Source organism: Misgurnus anguillicaudatus, chromosome 23 (assembly GCF_027580225.2).
Source record: "Misgurnus anguillicaudatus chromosome 23, ASM2758022v2, whole genome shotgun sequence".
In the NCBI taxonomy this organism is placed as follows: domain Eukaryota; kingdom Metazoa; phylum Chordata; class Actinopteri; order Cypriniformes; family Cobitidae; genus Misgurnus; species Misgurnus anguillicaudatus.
In genome coordinates, this window is record NC_073359.2 from 13,638,600 (window position 1) to 13,665,967 (window position 27,368).

General features: G+C 34.9%; 1 protein-coding gene across 1 annotated transcript; it reads left to right on the forward strand.

Annotated features, from left to right (window-relative positions):
- Positions 1 to 2,089: 2,089 nt before the first annotated feature.
- On the forward strand, positions 2,090 to 11,549 carry ttc14 (tetratricopeptide repeat domain 14). The gene is made up of 12 exons (XM_073862272.1): positions 2,090 to 2,643; positions 3,314 to 3,435; positions 4,092 to 4,291; positions 5,792 to 5,876; positions 5,952 to 6,075; positions 6,180 to 6,341; positions 6,433 to 6,504; positions 7,942 to 8,061; positions 8,141 to 8,263; positions 8,370 to 8,487; positions 9,022 to 9,128; positions 10,523 to 11,549. Exons 1-12 carry the CDS (start codon positions 2,510 to 2,512, stop codon positions 11,238 to 11,240), a joined length of 2,085 nt encoding a protein of 694 aa, XP_073718373.1. The 5' UTR covers positions 2,090 to 2,509; the 3' UTR covers positions 11,241 to 11,549.
- The last annotated feature ends 15,819 nt before the right edge of the window (positions 11,550 to 27,368 follow it).

Genomic DNA, 27,368 nt, shown 5'->3' on the forward strand with positions numbered 1-27,368 from the left:
AGCCATCCAAACTGAAAACAACTTGCACAGACATATCGTAAAATACATCAGTGCCCTTTGTTTTGCCCCAAAATGCACACAAGTAGGGGAGACCGGGGCTGGTTGTCTCACGGGTTGGTTGTCACACTGCTTATTCCAGACATACTACATGGCACTGTGGTACAATTTTGATATCAATTTGTTAGCCTTTAATAACTTACTCATTTGCACTTGAAATTTTGCTGAGCAGACATAAAACATTGAGGTGAGGTTAGGAGACATTTTTTTATTTTTATGGGTCAGAGTACATTTTCATGTTGGTGTTGTTTTTGTGTTGAGATCTTGTAGAATATTAGTCATTCAAAAACAAAACACTCATTAAAAAGCTGAAAGTAGTAGCTTTATTTTGAATCATCTTTTAGCGATCAAGTTAAAGCCGTGTGGCAGCTAGCTTATCATGTTTGTCAAGAAGTCAGTTGGGGATGGTTGTCACATAGCTTGCAGGGTTGGTTGTCACATAAGAATATTGGACATGTAGACCTTTAAAGACTGTTTGTCTGATTGTTTGTTTGTTTTTGTTTGCTGGTAAAATAAAATAAAGCATTAAATAAAGATGTTTTAACACTAAAAATTATTTTATTTTATTTCTCAACACAGTAGACAATAGACTTTATGCCCAGCTGCGCTACTTCCTGAACTTCAGTCAGCTTCTTGTTTCCCGTCTGCCATTATTGGACAAACTGATTAATCCAGGTGTGCCTGACCTCAGTAGTCACAACAAAAATAATCAGACACACCTGGATTAATCAGTGTGTCCAATAATGGCAGACAAGAAACAAGGAGCTGGCTGAAGTTCATAGTGCAGCTGGGCATAAAGCCTATTCAAGTAACTGATCACCCACTTTAATCCCATTGTTTAAACTTAAGGGGCATTAATAACAACTATCATAGGGGTGAATTCATATTAAAACTTATTTGCCGTTTCTAGCTTAAAAAACTAAAAAGTTACACATTATCCCAATTTATCACTGAAATCCTATTGAATCACTATAGGCTTTTAGTTGCTTTAAATGTATGGCTATATCCAATATCATCAAAAAATAATTTACAAGTATGTAAGAAAAGGTTTGTACTCTAAAAATACTTTATTTGTAACAAACAGGAGATTTTACAAGAATTTTCAAACGGCTCTTGGACAGCGTCACAAGATTTTTTAAGCATTACTTAAAAATGTTTCTCATCTCACCATATCCACAGGTACAGACTCATCATATACAATAAATTTGTGAGGTAGCATTAAAAAAAACATTTAAAAACAGATGCATTTGTTTAAAGTAAAGAAATTATTTAATTACCAGGCTTCAGGTGAATCAGCTCTTATTTCCTTCTAACTTCTCATAATTAGTCCTCATTTATGTCCAAGAGACTCAATAATAATCTTTTACATTCAATCCTTTGAATCTTTCATATTTAAAAGCGTTTTTGTGCAGCTGCGTATTCATGTATGTGTTAAGCAAACCGCGTTGTCGTCCCGTTTAGGCGCATATTACTAATTTATTTACTGGGAGCTCTGTAGAAATTTAAGTTTGTAGATCAATAACATTGTATTTGATTTTTTTATGGATAAACAAAACTCAGTATGTTTACCCATACTTAAATTATCTTTTCCTTCCTGTAGTACTGTAGATACAAATTGTATTGATTTCTAGCTCTAAAAGGGCTGCAAACCTTTACAAATCATCTACATTTCGTCAGTAAGCACAATTTCACACAAAACAAACATAACTATATTTGTATATACAGGCTCTATTTTTAAATAATTGTGTAAAATGTTATTACTGTAACTAAATGTATATTTGATGTTAGCACGGCATATAGTATTTTTTTAAGATATGATTTAAAATTATGCTGGGTGATATTACTTTTTTACAGCGTTATTAGATTGTATACATATTTTATTGGGTATTTTGAATTTAATTGAGAAAAAACAGCTAAAACTTCCTAAAATATAAGGGCCAAGGTAGATATACTTTCCTTTTATTTTGAAAAAACTGACTTCGGACTTTTGTGTTTTTATCCTAAAAGGGGGGACTTTAATTTTGAAGTAATAAAGGGAAAACGTTTCTTCGTCTGTTCACTGGTGTTCCAGCTCACGTGAAATGTGTTTCGTAGCGCAAAGTGGATTAAAAATATAAAACATTCATTCTTTATATATGTCTGTAAATAGTTAAAAAAGTTAGAAGTTAAAACTTATTTCCTAGCTACTTCTTCCGGTTTCGTGTTTTATATTGGCGTCAGCAAATATTTACAGCTCTGCAGTTGTTTGTGCTACAAGAGACTTTACTACGTTACTTTTAGAACCCAGAGGTCAGGTTTTTAACTAATAGCTGGAAGTTTATCAAATAATCCAATGATTTATTAAATCGATTTTATTTTAAGCCCATCTCTTATCTCAAATATATATTAATCCTGAGATGATAAACGCATTTATTAGCAGTGTTGTAAATATGTTGTGTGACAAACACTGAACATGGATAGAGATTTACTTAGACAGTGCGTTTCGTATCATGGCCAAAATCTGCTGTCACTTTTAAAATGTGAGCAGAGTGAAAATCCAGACTTTAAACATGTGACTGCAGATCTCGCCAAAGCTCTAAACCAAAGGTAAGAGATGTGTTTGCTACTAAATGATCCCTTTAATCCTGTTTTTGTTCCATTTGGGGTTTTCCTGTATGTCCAAATCGCTCATAATCATCATAATTTCACACTTTCATTAAAAAAAAATTAATTAGTTTTTTGTTGAAAAGCATAGCGATTTCAGTAAATAATGACATAACTTCCCTTTCTAGGTAAACAGTTTCTTTACCAACACCATGTTATTGTTAATGCGTCATGACTTAGCTTATTTTGATGTGTATTAAGAAAGTAAGAATTTAAGGAATTATTATTTTTCATTATAAAGTAATGTGAAAGTAAGGTATGAACCAATGTACAGTATCATAACCCATATGGAATAGGACCTCTGCATTTAAACCATCCACTGAGAACACACACACTGCTAGTCGGGAACACACACAAGGGGAGCAATGGGGAAAGATAATTGTTACCTTGGTCAAGGGCACCAGCTCAGTCCCAACCTGCCAGCCGTGAGACTCGAACCGGCAACTCTCGGGTTACAAGCCTGATTCTATAATAATGAGACCACGAGTGCCCACATACCATAAATCATTGTAATCTTTCAAACCCACATTTGTACATTGTAAAACAATTATTGGCCGTTATTAAGTCTGTGCATTTGTTTGTAAGATTGTTAATTTTTTTTCTGACATTGCAGCACGGATAAAGAAGATGAGAGTCCTGTTCTTGAACAGTTTATAGCGAGGAAAGCAGATCTTCTGTTTGCATCATCATGGAAATCCTCTAAACCAGCTGAGGAATGGCAGGAGGAATCAGGAGGTAAACTGCCACGAATTCATAATCAAACACAAAATCATATTTCTATTAAATAAATGACTTTTTGTAAGAGCCAATGGTGTAGTGGGCAGTGCTCCGACATACAGCATAGTGCACGGCAACCTGAGTTTGAATCCCGGCTCGAGGTACTTTGCCGATCTCGTACCCCTCTCCACCGCATTATACTTTCCTGTCCTCTCATAACATACTATATATCAAATAAAGGCAAAAAATACATAAAAATAAAAAGTGCTGAACTTTGAAATAATATTCTTGCTGCCCCATATGACTCCCAAAGCTGTGCAATACTGGTGTATGGGAAAGAGTCCCTTAATCCAAGCTTTTAAACATTCTGCTATTAGACACAAGTATTGTAAAGAAACATTTGAGATGCAGCTGATGTTTTAACTGGTGTCATTTTTGATTTGAGATATACAGTGGAAAGGAACATTTTCAGTAAATAACCAATTCAATATTTGTATGTTTCCCAGATTTATGTATGGCTTAAGAAGACTTGGAATTATATAGAAAAAGAGAAGTTTTTTAATGAAAATAAATCCATGTGTATTTTATTAATGAAGATAGAGACATTTTTGAGCAACATGTTTATTCAGTTTCCTATTCCATTAAAATTCATTATAATTATGTTGGTATTCCAGAGGCGTACGCTATTATGCCTCCATTGGAGCAGTTCATGGAGGTTTCATATGAGGAGAGGAGGGAGATCTTCTACAGGGATGTGGAGCGTGGAGACATTGTTATCGGAAGAATCAATTCAGTGCGAGACTTCGGTTTATTCATAACTCTCCTTTGTACTGCTGGTGAACTGGAAAGGGATATTGAAGATCTTGAGATAAAGGTACTGTTGCACAAAACAGAAAAGCAAAAATAGGGCCTTCAGTCTAATGACGCTTTTCCACTTTGTGGTATGACTAGGGTTAGCTTGACTTGGTTCGCTTTACTTTGTCTTGGTTTGCTTTTCCATTGCACTTTATGACCATGACAAAAGTGGGTGGGGATTATAGACTAATCGTTATACTTTTACTGCTGTGACATCACTGTAGGGGTGCTCCGATCAATGCCGATCTCCACTTAAAATATGTGGTCGATCACTATTCTGATTTGGACAGCCGATCTTATTCACAGCTGTTTCATGTACTTCGGCTTTTGATCAGTAAGTCCTTATCGATCTGAAATTGCTGTTAGTTTGAATCGTTTATAACATGAATTTGAAAAAGCAACACTCGTCAAACATAATTATTAAACACATTCTTTATTATCATGAAAATACCTAAAAAGGTTTGAAGAACAGCAATATAAATATATCCTTAAGACATTTACTTGATGAATTTTCATCTACAGCGCATTTTAAGTTTCTGCACGAGAGCGCCCCCTGGCTTTTGGATGTAGCGGCATTTCACCATAATTCATTGAGAAACATAGCAAGCACTATCGGCCGATCGATCTGAGCATCCCTACATCACAGTAAACATGACACAAACAAACACACAACACATGGATGTTTTTGACACATGTTGATGTTTTTTAAGTAGATGACAACATCACTTGGTTTCCACGATGGTTCACGAGCTGGAAGTGATCATTTTTTCTGACCAATCAGTGATATGCAATGCTTACTATTTAAGTGTCAGTATGGCTCTCACAGAACCTCGCTTGGGGGTGGTACTAAAATTGTATTGAGACGTACCATGCATTAAAAAAGTGCAAGTCTATTATGGGAAGGTTCGGCCCATTTTTCATCTGTTAATATTCTTATTTAACTCAATAGTAATTGATCCACTGGTGTATATTCAAGGCACACAGATTTTAAGCTGGTCATCTGAGTTGTAAATTCAATTCAAATTTATTTCTGTTGTGTTTTTTACAATTTTGCATACACTGTAAAAAAAATCTGTAGAAATTACAGTATTACTAGATTTTACTGGCAACAAGCTGCCAGCAACTTACTGTAGATTTTACGTTTATGTTATTTACTGGCAACAGTTTGTTCAAAGTTAAATAAACATGAAACATTTTATTTATTTTCTACAGTAAGTTACTGGCAACCAGCTGCATAATTACAGAACATTTTTTACAGTGAGGAGCTTTACAGAAAACGTACTGAAGAACAAACAGTTAAGACATTAGACCACTATTAAAACGTGGTATTATGAATACATTATATTATTATCTGTCATAAGATGTACCAATACTAACAGTAAAAATATTTGCCAGCAGGATTATAATCAGACCATAATTAGATCTAAACTCATATAGGAGACATTTTAACCAAAAAATCTTAAAAAACACACTTACATATTTTGTATGTTCAAGTACATCAATGTTGTTTGTTTAAAAGGCCCTCTGTCCATTACGAGATGTGCCATCAACTGGAAACCATGATGATCCTCTGTCTTACTACCAAATTGGGGATTTGATTAGAGGTTTGTTAATTTTCATTTTTTCCATATTTTAAAATGAACACACACATATATTTACAACGATGTGTTGCGGCGCAGCTGGTGTAAAGGATATTGACCGCTATCATGAGAAGTTGACTATCTCACTGTTCTCATCCTCACTGGCTCCACACTTGGAAAAAGTGAAACTGGGTGTCATAAGCAAAGAAGATCTGCCTCTTCATTACACGTACGTAAACGCATCACAAAGTATCAGGAGAAGAAAATAAATCAACTTAGACGGCTCAAGTTACTTAGACTTCCATGTGCTAATCGGGTCTTTTACTCTTACACTCGGGGTGAAATGGTGCCCACGGATAGCAATGAGACTTATGAGAAGCTTTTGGGACGATCGCTCGGTTTTTCCAACCCTTTAAATGTGGACTATCTTTTGGGAAAGCTTGGAATAGATGATACACAAACTCTTTCATTAATGAGGGGCTTACAAAGGTATATAGCCATTAGTACATCTTATATGGTTTTATGTGATTTAAAGCCTTCATGGTGTTTGCTTAATTGCATTGTTTATTTGTTTACAAAGCAAACGCTTTAAGGAAGATGATTTTGCAACTGTTATAAGGAAGAAGCAGTCTGTATCCTGGGCCCTAAAATGGTTAGAATTGACCAGCTTTTCCCTCATATTTCCTTAGTCAATATATATTGGTGATTATATACCGTACTTACAGGCACATTGGGTGTCCTGAGTCATTGTTTTATGTGTGCGTGTGATTGCGGGCGTTTGTGAGAATGTGTATATGTATATACACTGATCAGCCATATAATTAACCAAAACAACCCTGACCTGTCGAGGCATAGACTCCACTAGAACTTTATATCAGAATCAGCATTCACTTTTTCAGCAATTTCAGCTACAGTAGCCAGTTTGTTAGATCGGACCACACGGGCCAGCCTTCGCTCCCCACGTGCATGAATGAGCCTTGGCCGCCTATGACCCTGTCACCTGTTTACCTTTTTTTCGTCCTTGGACCACTTTTGATAGGTACTGACCACTGCAGCCTGGGAACACCCCACAAGAGCTGGAGTTTTGGAGATGCTCTGACCCAGTCGTCTAGCAATCACATTTTGCCATCGTCAAAGTTGCTCAGATCCTTACGCTTGCAAATTTTTCCTGCTTCTAACACATCAACTTTGAGGACGTGTAGTTGATGTGTTAGAAGCAGGTGTGCCTCATACATTTTGAAAAGTGAAGCTGCTGGCTCTTTGATCTCCCCCTGGTGGCTGAATGCAGTACAGTACTATATAAGCTAAATAAATAACAGAACCATTTGGGAAAGCTAAAAAAAATATGACTTTAGACACCGAGTGTTCATGCAATTATATAATCACCCATATGAAATCCATATTAATTTCAAATCCTATTTAATTTTTGAATTAACCTTTCTTATTAATGCATCATTGCATGTATTTCCAACAAGACAAATGTTTGTCTTCATAATCTTTGGACTATGAATGTAAGTTTGCAATGGATTGTGAAGAAGATGCCCTGTTCTCAACTGATGTCATCATGTCTGAGCATTAACCATTTAAAAATTGCTATTTAAGCATTAAAAAGCTACTTTTGTATATTATACAGCTTTTCTACAGTCTAATTTAATAATGTTATCCTGGTTAATGTAAATGCACAGATATTTTAATAAAACATAATAAGTCAACGAAGACGGATTACAATTTCTGTACATGTATAAAGTAAAAACAGCCTCTCCACATTTAGTTCCTGCTGAATCAAATGAAGTCCGAACCTGATAAAAACTTTTCTAGGTTACATTTTATTACAAAATAAAATATTAATAAACCATAGTAGTATTTATTGTACAGCCATTTATTTATGGTAATTTAATTATTTGTGTTGTTATAATGACAATAAATATTAAATAATATGTTAAATTTAAAATTAAACTTGAAAGTAACATTACAGTACTGAGAATTTTGGGATATAAAAGTAGTATTTTATTATTTTGTGTTGAAATTGCCTGCATGTGTCATAAGATTAAATGACTGGTAGTGAATTTTTATTTCTTTTTCACTGTAGTGTAAAATCTGGTGTCGAGCATTTCAAATCTGGTCGGTATGTGGACGCAATGAATGAGTACAACAAAGCCTTAGAGATTGACACTAATAATGTTGAGGCTCTTGTTGCACGTGGAGCACTGTAAGTATTTTACAGATATAAACGAGTGTTTATCTGTTACGCTACACATTAACTTGAGCCGTTTTATATTTCATTTTAGATATGCAACCAAAGGAAGTTTGGTGAAAGCGATTGATGACTTTGACTTAGCTTTGGAAAACTGCCCGACGCACAGAAATGCTAAGAAGTACCTCTGCCAGACACTAGTGGAGCGAGGCGGACAGTATGTCATGTCATATATGCGTATGTGTTGCCTCAGTTGGCAGGCAACATTTGACACACTTTTGTGCTCTAAAAGTATTCTAATAATCTTTGTTATTTTTTTGTAGAGTTGAGGAGGAAGAAAAGTTGGTCACGGCTGAGGGTCTTTACAAGAGAGCCATAGCATTAGATAACACATTTCAAGAGGCAACAGAGGCTTTGGAGAAACTTCAGATTAGGATCCAGGTGAGCTGGGTGAACCTGCCTATCAAACTCAATGTTTTCTGCTATTGCAGATGTATTCAGATTTAAATTGACTGCCATGTCAGATAAACAAATGCGGTATGTGTTAAGAGGAATCAAAACTAATGTGTGTGCTACTCTAGATTATTGAAGTACTGATAAGGTGTTTTTGTCACTTATGTATCTGATCTTGGATCTGTGAAACCTGACTGATGGAACCTTTAACCCTCATTGCACTGGGTTGACAAAAATGCCCCATGTGGACAAAATAACCCCACCACCATTGGTTTGTATTTTGTTCCTGGCACAACTGGTAACTACATCTTATGATCATTGTTAAATGTAATGAAATGTTTTCTCGACTTTTATCATTGCTTAACACCCTGATATGCTGAATACATTTTCTGTTTTTTGAAAACAAAATTGTATCTTGTTTCACATGATGCAATTTAAATGACGCACGATTGCATCTTGTGCTGCTTAATTCATCTTGGAAAAAATATTTCAAAATTACCCTGCCAATGAACTGCTTTAAAGAAATCACTGAAATTGAAAGAACTGGAAGCTGCCAAAGAGCAGGAAAACGCTAAGACCGTGGAGACGAGTGCAGAAAAATTGCGTAAGATCCTAAAAGAGGAGAAAAGGTAATGTCAGCACCACTATATTCATTTCCATGTTTTAATTTCTTGTGAGACACAAATTGGACATGTACACACTGCAATATAATTGCAATAATATAATTTAGGTTAAATTAACCAGATTAAATCCTTTAAAATCGTGTAATGGATGTAAAACCATACTAAACTAGACTTAAGTTTTTCCTTTAGTTTGGGACTTGACCCTTCATTTCTTGTTTTTATAACATCCAAAGAAGCCAAAACAATATCTAGTTTGCTTGTTTATGCTGATATATTAGTACCATGATGTAATCATTTTCCTGATCATAGGAATGTTTTTAGACAAATTTTTCTCGCTTAACCCCGTAATACAGCAGTGCCATGATGGTTTCTTTGAAGAATACAAAACAATTCACTCGATTCAGTTTTGCGGTGTAGCCCTTTTCACACACAGATTACGGAAAATACACAGCCTATTTGTCCAGGGATTGTTTAATTTTACATCATTCACTCTGCCAATGATTTAATCTGTTTATGCGTTCAAAGAGTTCCCCATTCTGGAAGTCCAATGCGAAAATAATACTTCTTGTTAGGGATGCACGTTACAAAATGTATGTGCCAATAACGATATTCGATTACTTAGAATGACATCTACCGATACTGATAGTTTTGCTTTTTACTCCTTGTTTTTGTATGTGATGCAAAGTGCAGAGTGTTTAAACTGCAACTACATTTTCATTAACCATGGTTCCATCCAAAGTTGCATATTACAACATATGTGCATAATGGGAATATTGCATTAAACATTCACAAATAAAGCAGCTTTTCCACCCAGTGAGCTTAAAGAGAGCAAAATTGCCACTTACCAGATAAACTGGCGCCAAATATCAGTAAGAAAAGTGTAAAGCCACTTTATCTAACAAATTCTGTGTTACGCCATAACGCGCAGGCCTTGGGGTGTGGATTCCTGCTGTTTGAGTTGACAGTCAAGTAAGACAGTCCTGTAAAGTAATGTTACCGAACCATTGAGAGGACAGACTTTACCTATTCATTTTTTAGAACTTCCAAAACTGCGTTTTAGATGCTGTGCTGTGTTCTGCAACTAAAATATTTTAAATCAATATTTAATGTTCCTTACGTTACTTGTGAGGCAAATAGCTGTGTAATAAGCAGGATTATTACTTCGCTTCCCATCCTGATCACACTGTTGGGGCTTATTTCTGTAATTTTTTCGATAACAACCGGCTGCCTGTACATTATCTCTTACCTATCACCTCCTGAAACAATGCATTGTGTACATGGCCAATTGAAATTCTTCTCGACAAGGTTAGAGTTTACTCTTTAATCATTTTACATGACTCATGGTCTGGTTGTCACCTTTGGTTCTCTGTAAATGTTAGCATGTTTTTGCTTCAACACAGAATGAAGAGGAAAAGAAAAAGATCAAGCTCCTCCTCTACATCCTCAAGCTCATCTTCGACCTCTGAGGAAGAGTCTCCCTCCACCCGACACAAGAAATCAAAGAAACGAAAGCGCAAACGCAGGCATTCATCTCGCAGCAGTAAGAAACACAAGCGGAGAGTGTCGTCTTGTAGTGATAAAACCGCAGAGGATGAGTGGTTTCCTGCACCTGCTAACACCTCAGCTTCATTTATCAACCAGAAATCCATTACTAATCTCATCAGGGAAGGCGAACAGCCTTTTTCCAAAGGCCAGAATGAGGACAGCGGAGGTAGGTTAGAGGGCAGCGCTACTGCTGGAAGCTCAGATAGACTCAGCTGTCCCGGTTTAAACGGTGAGGTTAGAGAGCGGCACGTGGCCCGCAAGATATCGGAGGAAAGATGGGAATGTTCGAGCACCTCGAAACAAGCTGGAAACAGGAGGGATTCCTCATCTTCATCTCGCTCAGAGCATTCACACAGATCTGATAGGCAGTCAAAGGAATTTTCCTCACAAGACAGGAGGTACAGTGAATCGGATAGAGGCAGGCTAGAGAGGATAGATAAAGATGTGACAAATAACCGAGATATCGTTGGCGGTAGGAAGAGTGAAGCCCAAAATAAGTGTCTTCCTTCAAATTTGTTAGATATTTTCAGTAAAATCGCTGAATTTGAGAGGGAAAAAAAGCAGAAAAAATAAGAGTGGCTCTTTAGCATTCAGTTATGGGAAGAAGACTAAAAATACTATTAGTATTAATAGTGTATTTAAGCCACAAGTAAAGTGATTTAAAAACTGTTTCAGTTTTTCCAAGTTATTTTTTTATAGTTTCCTGTAAGATTTTGCTTTATTTTTGTTAGCTTTGGGTAAAAGGAACATTTTCCTCTCAAAACTGCAACAAAACCATGAGAATCAGTTATATTTTGTGTTTGTAATGATTCCACAGTGTTATCAATTGCTTTCATTGTCATGTTGATCTCCAAATAAACAAATGTAATGCATGTGATATGATATGTGTGTGGTGTTGTTTTGTTGTTGTTGTTGTTGTTGTTGTTGTTGTTGATAAAAAACGATCTATTATGCCTTTGCACTTCTAAACCACTTTTATAATTGTGCATGTAGCAAAATATTATTAAAATAATACAGAATATATATATATATATATATTAAGTTATCAAATATTTGTATGAATTTTTATCGAAAATCAATGATTTCTGATTTAATTATATAATTAGCATTTTAATTTGATGATTCTTTAGCAAAAATTTCGAACATAGCCCAGATACCTTTTTATTTAAAAAAACTTTTGTTTCAAATGAAAGATCATAAGGTTGTGATTCGTCTTTTGTTTCTCGACTTTTTATTTAAAGCATCACTATGTAGTTTCAATGTAAAAATGACTTACAGCTCCCCCATGTGGTTGAAAAGCGCAACAGTGCCTGGTATCAGACACTCTTCTGCAGGGGAGGGGCGGGGCTGTGTTTTCTACCCTCCACCGCCACTTACAGAGTGTGCTTGTAGTAGCTAGGAGGCTGCTCAGGTTGCAGCAGCAGTACAATTTGTCCAGTTTAAAGTTGTTCTATCACTGAAATCATTTTAGAGACATTATTTAAAGGTAAAAAAAACACATAGTGTTGCTTTAAAGGGGTCATAGCGTGAAAATCTGACTTTTACATGTTTAAGTGTTATAATTGGGTCTTCAGTGCTTCTATCAACATAGAAAATGTGAAAAAGAACAACCCAGTAACTTTGTTTTGGTAAACCATTCTCTGCATGCATGTGAAAAATTACGTTGTTCAGATTTCGCCCATTTTGTGATGTAGGTAGCAAGTCCAATTACAGTAATACGACCCCTTAATCTGCACTATCCAACCATGGCACTGTCATGAGAAAGAGAGAGAGAATAAATAATTGACAGCACAAAAGAGTTTCAATTTCAACAAACCACCATCATTGAGATGAATGCTTGCATTTCATCAGCTCATTTGCATTTAAAAGGACACACCCAAAAATGGCACATTTTTGCTGGGATGTACAACGTGGCAATTTTAACAGGTTATAATAAATTATCTGTGGTGTATTTTGAGGTAAAACTTTCCATATGCACTCTGGGGACACCAACGATTTATTTAACATCTTTAAAAAATTCTCATCATATGACCCCTTTAAGACATGTTTTAAAATCTTATTTGAGAAAAATCATTGGTGAATATATTTCTAATACTGTTGCGAGCACTTGGTGTCTAGGGCAGATGAAGTTTTTTTTTAAAAACATCAGAGCTGTTAAGTCTATATTTCTATAAATATACATATATGCCTGGTTTTTAGAGTTGAGGCTTAGCTAAGGCCTTGGTTAAATGAACACTTTTTGAGTGGGGGGTGGGGTGAAAAGGTGATGTACACCTTCAAGTAAAAAAAAGCATTTTTTATAAACATGCCTTCGGAAAAAGACGTTACTGGTGTGTATCTTAAGACAAATTAATGGCACCGGTACATTTTGAGATCTGTCAGTGCAAGTTATTTTCTGTTGAGATGGCTCCAACATGTCTTAGTCTAGGACAAGCCTAAGCCTTGCCTGTGAAACCGAGGGATTGTAGATACACCTTTGCTGCTGCTATGAAATGTTTAACTGGATAGACATGGCTTCTATTGAGTGTTTGAACAGAGTGATACTTGTCAACAGGCATTATGGTATGTAAATGTGTCTTTCTCCAGGGAAAAGGGGAACAGGAGCCTCTTAAACAATCTATTAGACTGCCTTTAATCTTTAGATCTTATTGAAGATATTTGTTTACTGTGTGTGATCATTTAAATCTTTATATAAAGAAATTTTGATTAGGAAAGCAAAGTTCATATATAACACATTTATTACAGATACCCAGTTTCCTCTTACTGGCCAAAAACATAAGGTGAATTGGAGATACCAAATTGGTCCTCCAACCTGTGTGTGGATCAACCTGTGTATATGGATTAACCAGTTCTTGCCATGAATATAGCCATGGAATGACATGAAGAATAAAGAAGGAAAGCTGTTACTTTAAAATGTGACTTTTTCAGATATTGTGTGCAGTCCATCAGAGGGCAGTGTAACACTAGGGCTTTTCTAATGTCCCCATGTATTTTTGTTTTCTCAAACAGGAGCTTTCAAACTGGAAACTATAGTTTATAAGAGGTCTTCAGAAATTTTTGGAAAGATTCTGATTATGCAGCACAGATGGCACATTATGTCTGCTCAGACCTAGCTTTTCCTTAATATCTGAATGTATGTTGTTTTTATGTAGGCTATATTTATGTGCTTATGACCCTTATTAATTCATATAAGGAGTTAGGATGTAACATAAAGTTTAAAATACTTGGTCATTGTTTTAACCTCCCTGCACCAAGAATATAAAAATCTGCATTTTTTATAAGGGTTACTGAAAATCAGTGGGTCATGTCATCATGACACAAATATGAATCATAAGTCACAGGTTTTGACTGGGCCACAAAAAAAGTAAACAAAACAATACAATGCATAACTATAAAAGTATAACCATATAATTCTTCATAGTTAGCATATAGCAAACCTGACTTATCAGTACCCGGTATATAGTTTTTAGTGTCAAAGTGGTGCACTGATGAAAATTTGGTTCAACAATGGTTATGTTTTACTTTATTATAGATCCCTCCACATGTTTCTTACATATCCGTATACATGTGTACAGTGGCCTTAAAATAATATCAAGCGAAGTGACATTTATTTTTCTTAAGAAGTATGTGTGCATTCTTTTTGAGCAAAGCATTTAACAAAACTATTATATGTTAAAATATTCTTACTATATGTTATACTATAGTATATAGTTTTTAATATTTTGACCCGTTGTAGCTGTACTAGTTAATGTAATTAAATATACATTTGGTTAAGATTGCAATAATATTCAAATGTGTTTGAAGTCTAAATACTATTTGTGCCACTGTATGTGTAAATTGGTAATGTATAAAAAGTCATACATATACCAATACAGCAAAATACATTGCTGAATAAGGCCTTTTAGTACCTAATTAGGTGGTAACAATGGCTCTGGGTTTTGGACAGACATGATTGCGTTTGATGAAATGACAGATTCTCAGTCTAGGAATTACCCATCATGCCCTTCTAACACTCAGTGATGGGAAACTGGATGGGCTCTTTCAAAGGAAAAATTTGGTCTGCATAAAACTATTCTCTGGAGGTATTAATCGTAAAGAGGAACATGCTGACTATGATGAGGCATTCAAATGAAGCAGAAATAGTAAAAGACATTTGGTTAAACTAAGGGAAGTACCTATTGAATTTTTGGACCATGACTTCATGTTTGAGGGGGAAAAGTAAAATCTTACTGTCTTAAGTTTAGAAACTTTTAAATCTCTCGAACAAAGGAATATTTTTTTTATATCAAGGAAGAATAATTTTGTTCTGTCAGCTCTGTAAAACTACCACCTAAAGGATTATTAGGTACACCATACTAATACTGTGTTTGACCCCCTTTTCGCCTTCAGAACTGCCTTAATTCTATGTGGCATTGATTCAACAAGGTGCTGAAAGCATTCTTCAGAAATGTTGGCCCATATTGATAGGATAGCATCTTGCAGTTGATGGAGATTTGTGGGATGCACATCCAGGGCACGAAGCTCCCGTTCCACCATATCCCAAAGATTCTCTATTGGGTTGAGATCGGGTGACTGTGGGGGCCATTTTAGTACAGTGAACTAATTGTCATGTTCAAGAAACCAATTTGAAATGATTCGAGCTTTGTGACATGGTGCATTATGCTGCTGAAAGTAGCCATCAGTGGATGGGTACATGGTGGTCATAAAGGGATGGACATGGTCAGAAACAATGCTCAGGTAGGCCGTGGCATTTAAACAATGACCAATTGGCACTAAGGGGCCTAAAGTGTGCCAAGAAAGCATCCCCCACACCATTACACCACTGCATTAATGAGAAATTGAACAAGTGTTCCTAATAATCATTTAGGTGAGTGTAAGTTTTGAATTCATGGTGTATTAGTACAGTACCTGTGATTATCTTTTGTTGACAAGTTGTTTTTCTTCATAATTGGGGTTATGATCTAATGTTATGGTCAACTTCATCCACCTAGAGAAGCAGTCCAACCTTTAAAAACTGATTTATATTTTTAACTTTACACATACATCTTTTATCAGAAAACCAATTATATGTTTCTTTACAGGCTTCACTTCTGCTTTAAATCCCCAACAAATGCTTTGCCACATAGACTTCCAAAAAGTCATAAGTCATCTCTCAAAAGAGTTGGATGTAATGGGGTTTCACGGACAGGGATTAGTCTAGTCCTAGACTAAAATAAATGTTAGAGCTGTCCAAACTGAAAACAACTTCCACTGACATGCCTTAAAGCTCCCGTTCTGTCTGTGATTTTGAAGCTTTGATTGTGTTTGTGGGCAATGTGTTCATGTTTCATGTGTAAACAAACGCTGTATTTTTCACACAATTTACTTATCTGTATAGCGCTGATTTCACTGTCCTCAAAACAGGCTGATTTCTTCCTTGTTATGTGAAGTCCCTCCTTCAGAAATACGTATTGAGTTCTGATTGTGTTTGTTTAGTGTGCTGTGATTCGATAGCAGCTTTGAACTTTATCATTTTACACGTATTATTTATGCTATTATAGCAACATTACACACTAACTAGGGTTTAAAAAATGCTATCAGGAAGAACGTGACCTTTAAAATACATAGTGCCCTTTGTTTTGCCTCAAAATGCATACAAGTAATGTTTTTAGAAAGGCATATTTGTTCAAACTAGTTATATTTCCTCATTAAACTAAGGCCTATCGTCCTGGCCTAAGTTAATCTCTGTCCGGGAAACCACCCCGTAGTGTATACTATAGATATATGTATATGAAGAGTTCAGATGCAAAAGCAGCTAAACAAAACTTAAATTATGATTATTATTAAATTTTGATTGTAACTTAATGTTCACGACACTATACGTTCATCAAATACTTCAGACCACTCAGGAAGAATATATAAACACAAATATATGGTAGCTTACATCCAACTCAGTCTTTTGAGGGATGATTTATGACTTTTAGCTGTACCAACAACTTTTATGGTAGAGTTTTAAATAAGATTGTAAAAAATGTTGATTTTGTACTTTTTAAAATTTTCCATTTCCTATTTTTATAACCGCAAACACTGTTCACACTTCAATAGTAAATTCAAAATATTTGGGTTGAAGGTGAGCTAGGGTCTTAGGTAGAGTGGTATGTGTTTATATGCTTTCATAGTTTGTTGTAAGAAATGAAAAAATTTAATAAATAAAAAAAAGTAAATTCAAAACTTTTAGTAACCACTTACAAAAAGTGTCCAGTCAAACTAAAGAAATATTTTAGTAAGCAAATATGCTTCCAGCAAATCACTATGTAAAGTAAATATGCAGATACTGCTCTGTTTGTGCATGCAGCGTCCCTAGTTTGTTGTTGTGGTAATAATCGATGATGCAACACGATTAGTGCCGAACACGCTTTTCTGAGCATCTTTTTCATACAGCCCCATCCAACTTATTCAGACACATTTGAATATACATGTTTTGAAAAGTCTGTGAATTCCATTACATTTGTAGCCTAGAAAAGATTTGGGTTAATTTGGTAAACACAGAGCCTCGGCTTCTACAAGCGTACTATAGAAATACGGCAGAGAAACTAGGATGGGTATTTCAAGAGAGAGAGCAGAATTTCCGAGAGGATGGGGAAGGAAATTGCTGACTCCAGTTGCTGGGACTGGGCCTTGGCTAAATCCAGTGAAGAGATATGAACACTTTCTAATTTGCTTCCCCCCTATTTTAATAATAGCTGTGCATAAGTAATTTCTGAAAGCCCAACCAGCACTGGGCATGGGAAAATTAAACTCATTTTATCGTAAAGCAGGTGGATTTCTATTTATCATTAGCATGCATACAATTTGCACAGCGTTATTTCTTCTACTGATGGAATGTAACCAAATAATGTATGAAGTCTTTTTTTGGCTCGCGCACAAGTGAAATTCAAAGATAAAAGTGCCTGCCGCTTGCAATTTTCTGCCACCCCAACCTAATTCTGAAGCTTCTTATTACAGCACAGATTCATTTGCTCTGCGTTAAAGTGACATTAGGATTCAGATCTGATGAAATGCAGGCTTTCCTTTATATCATTAGTTGCACACCCCCTTTACTATCACCAGAAGACACCACGAATCTCATTCTACTATACAATTACAGGCGCTCGAAGCATTCTCATTACTCTGTGCACTGTGTGAATTTTAAAACTGTACACTTTAAAAACTTTTTTTTCATAACAAATGTGCATGTGTTCATCTGTTATGACTGTGTCAGAACATGTGTGGAATATAGGAAAAAGTATTAATGCATATATATGAACCATGGACATAAGCAGATTATGAGCATTTAGAATGGTTTGTTATCATAATATTCTGCACAGCATATTGCAAAGTTGTGTTGGCCAGTTTAAACATGCCGTTGAAGATCATAGTTAATTCTGCTGATTTATGGTAATTCTGTGGCTCTATCGCATGTGGCATCAGAGACACTAACAAGCTTAGCATAAGCTTTGGCTGAAACCTTATGGGTTTTGAATTCTGAGGCGCAGAATCTCACTTCAGCAGAAATGGCACGATTTTCACCCTAAAAATTAGTGCTACTGCATATATTTTTTTGCAAGGAAAGGTAGTTTGGGCATTGCGGAAAAAATGCCATGTTTACACATTTTGAGAAGTCTAAATGTTTTCCACATCTTACAGTGCTACAGTTTTCATTAAACTTACATCCTTATTTCAGCAAAAATTTGCATCTATCAATGTAATTATATATGACCCAGTCTGTGAAAAATGATTCTCACTGATTCTTGAAACTTTGGCAAAAACATGTCCCACTAAGAAAAGTGCTAATTCTGTTGGAAATTAATAACACTTTCATGAAGAAAAAGAATCAATGTTATAATCAGGGGGTCCTTTGCACATATGTAAGGTTTTTTATAGGTTTATTTTTATTTTTTATTAATTTAATGATTATATGCTGGCCCATTGCCTACAAAATCAACTGTCCTCGGTTAAGAGATAATCATTTCAACTTGATTAAAAAAGCTAAAAGTAATAATTGAATTGAATAATATATTTACTGCATGAAAGGGTACATTGCAATATGTATTAAAAACTACAAACAGTGAGTTTTGAACAACATTTACTATTATTTTGTGATAGCTCAAAATGTGTCCCACATATTCGGCACCACCGTCAGATATTTAAAAAAGCAATAAAATCAGACAACTACAGGGTTAAATGCATTCCTAAGGAACCCATTTTCAAACCTTCAGCTCTACTGCCTGCTTCAAGATCACTCAAGCTCCTGTATGTTTGCTATTTTCTCTTAAACTTGTTCATATTTTTGGGCACTGCTACTGTGACAACCATAACATGTCAACACCGTCATATTTGTAAAAAAAATAGATTAGATTATAAAATAAATGTATCATTTTTAAGAAGAGGTCTGAAGTAGCTAGCAACAGGGGGAAAACAAGATGGGTAATGTGAACAACTCGTCTATTTTTTTAATCTATATTAGGTTTTTGTCACCACCGTCAGATGTCACCACCGTGAGGTTTTCTGTCAGGTTTTATGTTTTAGGAAGTTATGATTTGGTATTTTTTCATCACAGTGCTCAGTATTGTTATTTTTTGGACTAAATATTTACATAAAGTTTAAGCAAGAAGCCATTGACTTGAGTGGTATACATTTTGGAATAATGAGGCCAATGTCACCAACGTCAGACGTAGTTTTATTTGTTTTAAATTAATATGCTTACAATATGTTTCTTCATTGCTGTTGAGTTATTAAATTAATAGTCTCTATTAATACAAAAATATGTTTATTAAATAAAAAAATCATTACTTTTTCTATTTAGGCTTAAAGTAAACGTTGTATGAGTAATAACTGGAAAAACACCTTTTTTCAGAAAAAAATACAAACAGGGGAGGTTGCACCAGTAAATTGCTGAACAGCCAAGACTTTGGTCTATAATGATATACCTTCAGATTTTGTAATTTAACCAACTTTTTTTTCAAAATTTAAACCTGTTTTATCCAAATTCCCAAGAATCACTGTTCTAACGTAATATAAAGAAATAAATATAATCATGATATCTTTAATATTGAATGAGTGGTCATGTCAAAGATTGAAATTAATGGGTGAAATCGAACTTTGATGCTCATCCCCTCATTATGATTTATGATTTTTCACTTACTGCTTATCTGCTATGTCCACTCTTAAAAATAAAGATGCTTCACAATACCATAGAAGAACCATTTTTGGGTTAAATGGTTCCATAAAAGACCTTTAACATCTTTCTGTTTCAAAAAAGTTATTTGTAGAAAAAGGTTTAGAATATAAAAATGTATTAAAGAAATGGTTCGTTTACAAACATTTGACTAAATGGTTCTTTGAGGATGCAAAAAGGGTTCTTCTGTGGAATCAATGTGAAGAACATTTTAAGCACCTTTAGTATAATAAGGTACTATGTATATACTCTTACTTCATACTATCAGAGCATCTGTGCTTGTCTTGGGAAAAAATACTTTACTAAAAAAAGTAAAGTACTTTCTTGAGTAAAAGTACAAAAGTACTTTTTACTTAAGTAAAAAAAAAACTAGATGTTTAATGTACTTAAATATTAAATATAAACCAAAAACTTAAAATTATAAAATGTAGTGGAGTAAAAATTATGATAATATGCTTTGGAGTGTATGTTTTCCAAAGAAAAACATTGATAAAATACGCATGAAAATTTACTTTTATGTAGAAAGTGTCTGCATACTATATTCACTATAGAATAAATATATTCTCTACATTTTAAAAATGTAAGAAAGAAATTATGCTTTAAAGAACCTTTCAGTGTTATTTTCAATAATTCATTATATTTATATAGCGCTTTTCTGCAGCACTCAAAGTGCTTTAAATATGAAACGGGGGATTCTTCTCAACCACCATGAATGATGCGACAACAGACATATTGCGCCAGAACGCCCACCACACACCAGCTTATTGGAGGAGATGAGACAGGGTGATATAGCCAATCAGTGTATGGCAATGATTAGTAGGCCAATGGGCAAGTTTGACCAGGATGCCAGGGCACACCCCTACTCTTTTTATAGACATCCTTTTTATCGACCACAGAGAGACAGGATCTTGGTTTAACATCTCATCTGAAGGACAGTACTTTTTGACAGTATAGTGTCCCCATCACTATACTGTGGTGTAGGACCCACATAAACCACAGGGTGCTGTAGTGTAGGACCCACATAGGCAGGGTGAGCACCCCCTGCTGGTCTCACTAACACTTCCACCAGGAGCAACCTGGTTTTCCCAGGAGGTCTCCCATCCCAGTACTGACCAGGCTCAACCCTACTTGGCAACCAGTCTTGGGCTACAGGGTGGTTTGGCTGCTGGTTTAAGAGGGTAGGTACACAAAAAATGTTGTGTTGTTTTTAACCCAGGGCTAATTGTTAATCAACCATGTTGAAACATGTGCCTCAGAATTCAAACACATTGGACAGGTAGCCTGTTCATTACAGGACTAAGATGGATTAAAATGACCCAAAAAATTGTTTGTTTTTACCCAAATGCTGGGTTATTGTTAATCAACCATGTTGAAACATGTGCCTCAGAATTCAAACACATTGGAAAGGTAGCCTGTTCATTACAGGACTAAGATACAGAAGGGCCTGAAACGCATTCACACTTTTACACCATCTAGCAACTGCACAGAATACTTTGGCAGCCACATAGCAACACCCTCACAATCATCTGCATCTTTATAGCAACCACAGCAAAGCACTCACAGCATATCTGAGGACATAGCAACACCCTCACAACTACCCAGAGCTGCTTAACCAGTGTATAATAATTACTTATGTTAACATGAATCCCAATATATTTATATTTGGCCGATATTTTTAAAGTGACTGGCTGTACATTCAAGCTATATATTTTATCAATATGTGTGCTTCCTTTGATTGAACCATGACCCTTATGCTACCAACACAATGCTCTGCCAGTTGAGCTACACTGTAACACAAATAATAGCTACAGTACAAACTTTCTGACCAATATGGGGTTAAAAGAACATCTCTGAAAACATCTGCATTCTCTGGCAAAACAGACATATTTTAAACCTACTTGAAACCTAATTTTACAAACTTAAACCATTCCCCCTTCTTTTACCATGCGTAAAAATTCAATACCAGGCAAAATAGTCACTTGTAGCAGGTTACTTTGAAATTTCATTATTATAAACTCTTGGCATTATCGAAATTATACATTTGGAGCTGTTATAGTACAGCTTCACAAAAATGAGGGGAAAGATGAGGACACTCTCATCTTATTAAAAGAGATGAAATAGTGGAATTAGCTTCAATCTAATTACAAACCACACTATCTAATGTAAAAACATGCCTGTTTTTTACTCTCATTCATTTGGACTAGTAATTAGGTTTGGCCTCTAAAATGCCACCCTTTAATCATCCAAAAGCAGATGTGATTTGCAGTGCAATTTAATCTTGCTTTAATGAAAAACTAATGGATGCATTGCAAATTACTTTTTTTCCTGTACAGGAGGGAAAAAAATCTATTTCCTGCTTTTGAAAAGATCAAGAGTATCTTTGATAATAGCCGGAGAGGGCCTGGTCGCTCTACTGCATCGAGCCAACAAGCTCTTTTACTCGACTCACAATTCAATAGAAAGGAGGCCACAATTAGCAACAAAGCAGCGAAAATGCATCCTTACACCAGGATTGCTCGCCGTGGCTCAAGCCCTCGGCTCCCAAAGCCTTGTTAGCGGCAGGGCTAAAGTGTCACTGAGGAACAATGGTCCGTGATAAATTACCCTTCCCCTAAAAAAAGATGTACAGCTAATTTTCAATTATAGCTAAAAAATGCATCGCAGATTGGAGACAAATTGGACATGTGGAGCACAAACTAATATGCTCACTCCTCTCCTCTGTCACCCTCTACAGTTTTGTCTGATTATGAGGAAATAATTATCTTGTTTTAGAATTCAGATTTTTTAAAAAAATATTTATGCAATAGAAAATCTAAATTCAGCTAATAATAATAAAACTTTTTTTTGCATTACAAAGGATTTGCATTTTAAGGAGAACATAAAACAATCAGACTTACAACAAACTATATCTGTCTGATATTCACAATACTGGAGTGTACACAATGAAAATTTGGAGAAATACAAGTATAAACCTCAGGTACATATTAGTGCACTCTCAAAAATGTTTAAGCCATAGTTGGGTCAAATATGGATAAACCCATCTATTAGGTTATAAATAAACCTAGACTGTAAATTCCTTCATTGTAAAAAATCTTTGCTGCCTTAAATATTTTGTTAAATCAACTAAGATTTACAAGTAATTTCAACTTACTATTATTTATCTTGACTGGAGATGAGTTGTTATAACTACAGTACAGATGAGTTGTTATAACTTATAAAACAGTTGAAAAAAGTCAACTGCATTTCATAAGTTGTAGCAACTCATCTCTTGTCAAAAGAAATAATAGTAAGTTGACATGAATTGCAAATCTGAGTTGATTCAACAAAAAAATAAGGCTGCAAAGATTTATGACAGTGTCATTGCACTTAAATGTTTAAGTTTAAACAACTTAAATAAATTATGTATACTAGTGAGAAGTTGCTATAGATTATAACAAATTAAGTTGTAATAAGCCCATTCAACTTTATTATTATTATTTTTTAAATTCTTTTATTTATTCTTTATTTATACCAACTTCTCACTAGTCAAGAAAGTTGTAAGTCAAGTTGTTTAAACTAAAAGTGGAAAAAGGGTTTTTTAAAGTGTAAATTAGCACCTCAGAGGTACACACTGTAGGAAAAAAAGGCATAAAACTGTACCTTTCTGTCGCTGGGGTGTACCTTTTTGGTTACATTTTGGGTACAGGACATATTGTGTGCCTTTACGGGTACAGTTAAATATTTTGTACCCTTAACATACAAAATTGGTACTTAAAGGTACACAATAGGTCCCTAGAGTATAATATTGTACACCAAAAAGTACAATATCTCAATGTGTTGTATAAACTGTTTCATCAGACACGTGTGCGTTGCCGCGGTTAGGCGTTTGTGTGGAACTTTATTTTCGGTCTCTATTTGTTTAATGGTCTGACTTGTGGCTAAAGTGAACTCTGTAACAAATAACTTGTTGAAAATAACTAATTTTTGCGTTTTCTAAAGGCGAGGGGAGATGACAATCATAGATCACAGCTATGTGAAGGGAGGTTTGGCAGCCGATCTGTAAAGATTGCATACATTAGTACACATTTTACACAGTAACGTCATCTCAGTCTAGTTTTTATTGTTTTTTTTAACTAAGGTAATCAACTTGATTTTTTGCAGGAGTTTACTGGAAGTTAAGTTTGTTCCACGAAAGCCGTTTGTTTATGTTGTTATTGCTGAAACCGCCTATACCCATAAAAAATGAACCTTTAAGAGTAGCTAGTGACAGAAAAAGGTAGTTTTAAACCTTTTTGTCTGACAGTGCATGCTGTTACCTCAAAGATACATATTGCTACCAAAAAGTGCATAGTTCCTCAAAAGTACATATTGTTACCTAAAGGGTAAAAATTTGAACTTTTTAAGGGTGACAACTTGCAACGATTTATTTTTATTTTTCTGAAAGTGCACAACATTGATCATCATCTCAACATAACAAGAGATTTTTATTTAAAATGAGAGTCTGAAACAGGAAACCAACAACGATCTCTGACAGAACACCATTGATGTTGGATTTCTACAGATAAATGCAATAAAAACATTGCAGCTAAGGGGCTCGTTCAAATGAGCCCTCAAGTATATTTGGTACATATGCGCGCTTTCTAAAAATGAGAGAGGATGAAATCCTAATAGAAGTTGGGCTTAACTCAAAAAACAGCCAGCCTGTATATCTGATTACTGACGCCAGTAATTTCTTTTTTTAAATAAGGGAAAAATTGGATAGTATGAATGAAATTTTCCTGTCAAAGTGCAATGATGGTACCACGGGAGATTATGTATTTTTATAATCATTCATCAGCGGTGAGAGCTCTCAGGCTTAGCATAATGGAATTCGTAAACTGGTTTAAGTCTGAACATGGGGGTTTACTATCAGGCAGACCATAAACGCTTATATGGCGATACGCTGGTGAACTCAGTAAAACATTTTCACTGCACTGTAAGTTATTTGCCTCAAGATTTTACACATATGGGATGAGGCTGATTGCAGGGACCTTGGCCCAAATATATATTCCCAGAATGTTGCAGGATTCCTTGTTGTATGTTATATTAAACATTTGCATGAGTATTACCATCGAGTGGCAAATCAAGGAACCCACACTGAGCTTGTCAGTTTTTAATGCATTTCAAATATGAATATGAATCTAAACTGGATGAGTGAATTACAACAAATGAAAGATGTAAAGATCACTTTAGTGTTTTGTGACTATACTGTGACTGATAAGTGTTTAATACATATTATTTTATTAAATCTGACATGCCCTTGGATGTGTGCAGCAAAATGCTTCAAATGTTCTATCAGTCTATTGTTGCCAGTGCTTTGTTCTATGCTGTAGTGTGCTGGAGCTCAGGGTTTAAAGTCGGAGATGCCAACGTACTGAACAAGCTTATTAGGAAGGCAGGCTCTATCATTGGAATGGATTTGGACTTGCTTGAGGCTGTGGCAGAGAGGAAAATTATAGCCAAATTGCTCACCATCATGGACAACACCTCACACTCCCCTCCATGGCATGCTTGCTAAAATGAGAAGCACATCAGCAATCAACTGATCCAGCACGGTACAACAGATAACGATACAGGAGATCATTATAACTCATCTACCTTGTGCAGAGTTGTCATTAACCTATCACCATATTCTAGAGTTATTCTACTATTCAACTATTTTACTTCACATACTCCACAGTTTTTATCGAACATGCTTTTTCATTATTCAGTTAATACAGTCTGTCATCCAACATATAAATACTGTGAGATTCTTGGCTCTCTATATATATTTTTTTCATATATTTTATGATTATAACAACAATAGCTTATATGTTATATGTTATGGTGACTATACAGATTACTCTTTCTAATCATATAATTTTATTAAAGGCCACTTTAATTTGCTTTAATAAAAAAATGAATCCACAATAAACACTTTTTGAGAGACATTCTTTTTTATCAAATATTAATGTCTGGCATCTGCGAGAGCATCTAAGATTAAAATATTGGTATTTCACCACTAGATGTCAGGAGCAGCTCTCTTGCACTGTATTTGCAGTTTATCAGTGTAAAAGTGCAAGCCTAAAATCAATTCATTAGTTTGCTTTGTTCTGTTTTATCCCTAGATTCACCCCTGTTGTTTTTCTGTCAGATTGCAAAATACCTACTAATTTTTATGTTAAATTGGAAGGATAAAAGGGAAAAGGCTTATTTTCATTTACAGTTACATAATGGTGATGAAATAATCTACACACACACACACAAAAAAAAACATGATAACCAAAACAATTGTGTTTGTATTTAGCATTGAATTAAATTTAAATAAAGTGTATTTTTTCAATAAAGCATGTTTATTTGCCTTTTTTCAAACATAATTGATTTTGAAAATATTGGTTTTGAATATTGACCTAAATTGTAAATACTGATTTATAACCTGGAAGTTTAGATATTCAGCTTCTAGAGGAGCTCTTACTGAACTGAATGTGTAATGTAAATGTAATGTGTAAAGCTTGAGTAAATTTAATTAAAAAATTCTACCTCTTACAACAAATAAAGGTCAATGAGTTGTATTTCCAGTTCATTTAACATAAAAAATGTAATATTATTTGTTCCGTCCTACTTCACTTAATTGTCTTTAATTTTACTTTAGTGTTCATGATAATAAACGTAATACAAAAATGAATTACTGATTCTTTGTCAATCATTGAATGAAATTTAGAAATTATCCACAAATATACAAAGAAAACTGCATTTTGTCATGTATTTTCATTATTGTGGAGAGAAATACAACATGTTGAACAGGGTCTATGTATACCAAAGCAAACACTATAACCACCTGAACAATGATTTTATATCATTTAAACAACATCAATAATACTACGAGCGTAAACCTCTATGACCTTTTCACAAAATATTTATATAGTTAAAAAGTCCTAGTTCTTATTCTGTGATCAAGCCTATACATTTTCAGATGCAAATGCTAATGGTATTCATCAAAACATCTTGTAATGATAAATTCATTACACTTTATTTTTTTAGGTTTATGAATTTTGTAGTAAATAAACTAAGAATTTTGTTAGTAATAAAATATACGAAATATTAAGTGTAATTGATTGTTTAAATAAAGATAGCGTTAATATTTGGGGCTACACTCTGAAAAATTGTCAAATAAAGAGAGAAGCACAGCCTGTAATTTAACCCACTAAGAAAGAAAGTGTCTTCTAAAAGTTGGCAGTAGGTCTGAGAGTTGTTTTTATTTCCATTTTCAACCCCATAAGGTCCAACTAGCTCATCTTTAATAATACCTGTCTGTGCCTGCCTGCCTGTAGTGTAGAAGACAAGCAGTGGTATAGGACAAGTCTGCATCTTTCAAGAAGAAGATTTTTATGCAAGACAACGCTCCATACATCATTGCGTGGCTGGCCAGTAAAGGCCTTAAAGATGAAAAATAATGACATGGCCCCCTTCTTCGCCTGACTTAAACCCAATTGAGAACTTTTGGGCCC